A 4390-nucleotide genomic window follows, 5' to 3' on the forward strand; every position below is an offset into this window, starting at 1 on the left:
TTCGCCAGGGGCGTGCTTGCGCGACGAGCGGGCGCCGCTGCATGGCCAAGCCACCGGCTGTGCCCAACCCCGAGGGACCCATAATACTATCATACACGCAAACGCCAACATTCACACGCCGCACCCCAGGTTCAAGGCGGCCAAGGCGCACGTGCCAACCAGGTGACTGCTGCGTGGCCCTTCCCACCGAATGCCACCCCGCATCCACCCCCGCCCTGCACCCCGCCACCACCACTTGCCCTCCCGTTCTCGCGCCGGCGCACCCGTTCGTACGCCCTCGAACCCCCTTCTCCCCGCTAAGGCCCCACCCCGGCGCGCCCAACAGCCTGCTGGCGCACATCGCGTCGGCGCCCATCGATTGCATAAGGGACCGCCTCAGGTTTGGCGCCGGCGGCGGCATTGGCGCGGCGCCAGCGCCGGCGCCGGCGGGGTCCTGAGACCGACGCCGACGGACGCTCACGAGGGAATGGGGGAGGGGCCAAGGACGAGGGCGTCCCCCAAGACAGAGGCCCGCTGGCCTGCTGCGCGCGTTGGTCGCCGCAATTTGAGGGCGCTGAGCCTGATTTGAGAGGCGCTCCTATTAGGGCCGCCGCCGGCCGTCGTGCTTTGCGCCGCCGCGTCGCGCAGACGGTGCGTCGAGGCGGCAGGTGTCGCGCTGCCTGCATTCGCCCTTTATCACTCGGGCGCTTTCGTTTGATTCGTGCGCCTGGCGTCTTGCTGTTTGCTGTGATACACCACAGGCCTATTTTGTTTCATCAGAGCATTTAGATTGCCAGGGCACAGACTTTGCGGTGCTGCAGTGCAGGGCAACGGCTCGTGTGCAGCCGGCCGATAACTCATGTCGTCATGTGACCGTACGCCTTCCACTTGCCGCGCTTGAAGCGCCATTACACGCCATATGGCATAGAAAGCAGGGGTCGCTCAGAAAGACAACATGAGAGGGTAAGCAGGTGTGCGCAAACGCGCGGGGCGGGGGCCGGCGCGCTGCGCTGCGTGCCGCGAGGCTCGCCGATGGCGGTGTGTGTGCGCTGTTGCTTTGTCGCTCTTCAAAAAGGGGCCAAAATCAAAGTCGAAAGACAGGCAGCCGCGCCTGTGGTGCGCGGCTGGGCGCAGCTGGTGCCTGCCGCACTGGTCGCCTGCAACTGCGCGTGCTGAGCTGGCGCGATCGCGGGCGTGGGCGCAATCAACGGACAACAGAAAGAAAAACAGAGAGGCGTACGTGGAGAGACGATAGAGGGTTGAAACAGCAACACTGCTCTAAACCTCCCAGCAATAACAAAGACGGACGCTTGAACGAGTCACACCCGCCCGCGCGACGGCACGGCCCGCACGGGCCACGTCGACGGCTCCCTCGCCACCCAAGGGCCGTGCCGCCGCGAGGGCCCAGATCAGATCCAGATCAGATCGAGATCAGATCAGATCAGGTAGGATTAGAAGAAGGTGTCCTCGTCATCCTGCTGCAGCCTGATGCGGTCGAGGACGGCGCCGGCGCCGCCGAGGGCTGAGTCGAGCTCCTCATCGCTGAGGCCGAAGAGGGCTGCCAGCTCAGCGCGCTTTGCGGGGTCCTCGACCTGTGAGAGTGTTTGGTGTGTGTGTGTGTGTGAGTTTGCCCCCGCGCGCGTGTGTGTGTGTGTGTGTGTGTGTGTGTTTGTATGTGAGTTTGCCCGTGCGCGCGCGCATGTGTGTGTGTGCGTGCTTATGCGCGCGAGTTTGTAATTTCGGCAAGGTTCAACGTGGACTTGGAAAGAGACAAAGATAGAGCGAGTGTGTGTGTGTGGGGGGGGGGGAGATGCGTGCAGAACTAAAGAGGGCGGTTTCCATGACAGCAGCCAGGCCTCAACATGCCATACGAACATGCGGCCGTGATGCACCTGCCAACGCCCACAGCGCATGCACAGCTGCCTCCATCAACACAACACACGACACACACACACACACACACACACACACACACACACGTTTCACACACACTCACACTCATGCCACACATACAAGACTCACATGATCCACACACACGATCCACACGTGTATGAATCACTCGCGCCTTATTAAACAACAAAACATGACCAAATCCACCCCCCGCACCTTAGTGGCGTACGCCCCGAAGATCTCCTTGAGCTCCTCCCTCTCCCCCCACTGCACCACGTTGCTGCCCCCCTTGTCCGGCACCGCCCTGTAGCTGCTCAGCAGGTTGTTCAGCGTCGCCGCCAGCTCGCCGCCCCGCTTCTGCCGGTGGTGGCTTACTGCCTGAACCAGCAGCATGCGCTTGCGGCTGCCGACGAGCTCGCGCAGCAGCGCGTCCACGCGCCGTTGGTCGACGCCCAGGATCTGCGGGAGATGCAGGGGCGGAAGATGTATGGGCAGAAGATGTATGGGCAGAAGATGTATGAGCAGTAGATGTATGGGCAGAAGATGTAGGGGCGGAAGATATAGGGGTGGGAGATGCAGGGGCGGAAGGGAGGGGGATCGGAAGGATCGTCTGTTTTTACATCCGCTCGGCCGGGTGCTTGGAGTCATGGGGTGTTCGGTCCTGCAGAAGAACACCAAACCGTTTCACGCAACGATTTGTTTCTACAACCCGCCGTTTTTGCTGCAAAAATTGTAAACACGGGGGAGAGCGCTCTGCCGGCATGCAACATGCTGGCGCCGTTTGCTCCGCGCCGCGCGGCAGGCCGCACCCGCCGCCGCGGCGGCGCGTGGCCGCCCGCGGCCAGCAGAACGAACAGCCGCCTCGCACCCGTGCCAACAGGGACAAAGCATGCAAGGCTATCCATGGCGCCGGGGAGCCCAGGCGGGGGCAGGGGGATGGAGGAGGGGCCAGGGTTTTCTGGGGGGGGGGGGGTGGGTGATGACGTCACCCACCTTGGGCAGGTCGACCAGCAGCAGCTGCGCGTCAAACTTGGCCTTGCCGTCAGACAGCCGGCGGTCAATCTCGCGCCGCAGCAGCGCGCGGCGCGGGCCCTCCTCCAGCGCGCGCTCCATGTCCACGCCGTCCCGGTGGGCCTGCAGAGATGACATCACGATGACGTCACCATACGGCAACGTTCAGGTCACCGCATGATTTCCCATGTTTGCGGTGTTTACGCGTCGGTGGTTTTGAGATTCAATTTGAGATCAAAGCACCCCTCGGCAGTCAGGCCCTGGCCACCCCCACCCCGGCCGGCGGCGTGGGGGGGTGGGGGGGTTGGGGGGGCGCAATGGCGGCAGCCAAGGCCTTGGCCCGCGCTCACACCTGCAGAACGCGCTCCACGGTCCACTTTTGGCCGCCGGCCTCCTCCAGGGCCGCGGTGGAGCCCAGCACCTCGGAGCGCACCTGAGGGCGACAAGGAGGAGGTGTGAACAGGGGAGTCAGGGGTTCGGGGCTCAGGGCTCGGGGGTGACACCCTCTGTCGCATCCGCGCCACCGCAAAAATGCCAGCCTACTGCCAAGCATGACGTCAACTCGGCCGCGCCGCGCCTTGGGATCCCGGATCATGCCTGATCTCAGATCTCAGATCTCGCACCTCGCGCACGATCTTGTCGGCCTTGTCCTGCGGCAGCGACAGCTGCCTCCTCATCTCCTCCAGGTAGGCGGAGCGCTCGGGGCTGAGGGTGCCGGTGCCGCGCAGGACCTCCTGGGCCTGTTTCGGGGTTTAGGGGGTTGAGGTTGGGGTAGTGTCAGGGGTGAGGGCATTTTTGTTTGTAATTTTTGTCCAAACCCTCATCATGCAACGTATTCTCGCTCTTCACCCCCTAACCCCACCCCTCACCTGGGACTTGAAGGCAGCGACCCGCCTCACACACACACACCTATCCCACAACCATTCTTCAGCACCGAAACTTCACCCAACCGCATGCACTCCCGACCCCACCCCACCCCTACCCCTCACCTGGGACTTGAAGGCCTGCTCTGACAGGTCCTCGTGCACAGCCGCCACCTCAACGGGGGTCATGCCCAACAGCTCACCCAGGTGCTGCAGCCGCACCATCTCCGCCTGGCGCGCCTGAGGGGCGGCGGCGGTAGTGGCGGCGGTAATGGTGGCGGCGGTGGCGTGAGCAGTGGGGTGCGTGGCCGTTGGGGGGATTGGGGCCCGAAGGGGGAAGGGGTGCAGAACTCGACAAGGCTTGCAGCGTCCCTCTTCCCCCGCCTCGCCTTCCCCGCCCTCACATACTGTGAGCAATCCAGAAGCTGACTCAGCAGGGGTGCCCAGCCCTGCCTCTGCCGCACGGGCCTGGTCACCAAGTTGCCCGGGTGACAAGTTTGAGTGAGCGTCACTGGTGACGTCACCCACCTGGAGGTTGGTCTTCTTGCGGATGACGCCGCCAGCTGGCATCTCCACGACGTCACCGCTCATGGAGTACATGAGGTACGTCTTGTACAGCTCGGCACTGCGGTTACACGGTGACGCCC

General features: G+C 63.8%; 1 protein-coding gene across 1 annotated transcript in view; it reads right to left on the reverse strand.

Annotated features, from left to right (window-relative positions):
* Positions 1 to 1430: 1430 nt before the first annotated feature.
* The window catches only part of MNEG_10986 (hypothetical protein), a gene marked incomplete at both ends in the record, with an annotated part of 8223 nt that continues 5263 nt past the window's right edge, over positions 1431 to 4390 (reverse strand). The window contains 7 exons of the mRNA XM_014040542.1: positions 1431 to 1571; positions 2086 to 2328; positions 2863 to 3003; positions 3233 to 3313; positions 3504 to 3620; positions 3870 to 3983; positions 4272 to 4368. Of these exons, the coding sequence (XP_013895996.1) occupies positions 1431 to 1571; positions 2086 to 2328; positions 2863 to 3003; positions 3233 to 3313; positions 3504 to 3620; positions 3870 to 3983; positions 4272 to 4368 (934 nt within the window). The remainder of the gene's footprint in view (positions 1572 to 2085; positions 2329 to 2862; positions 3004 to 3232; positions 3314 to 3503; positions 3621 to 3869; positions 3984 to 4271; positions 4369 to 4390) is intronic.

Source organism: Monoraphidium neglectum (assembly GCF_000611645.1).
Source record: "Monoraphidium neglectum strain SAG 48.87 unplaced genomic scaffold scaffold02544, whole genome shotgun sequence".
NCBI classification, from domain to species: domain Eukaryota; kingdom Viridiplantae; phylum Chlorophyta; class Chlorophyceae; order Sphaeropleales; family Selenastraceae; genus Monoraphidium; species Monoraphidium neglectum.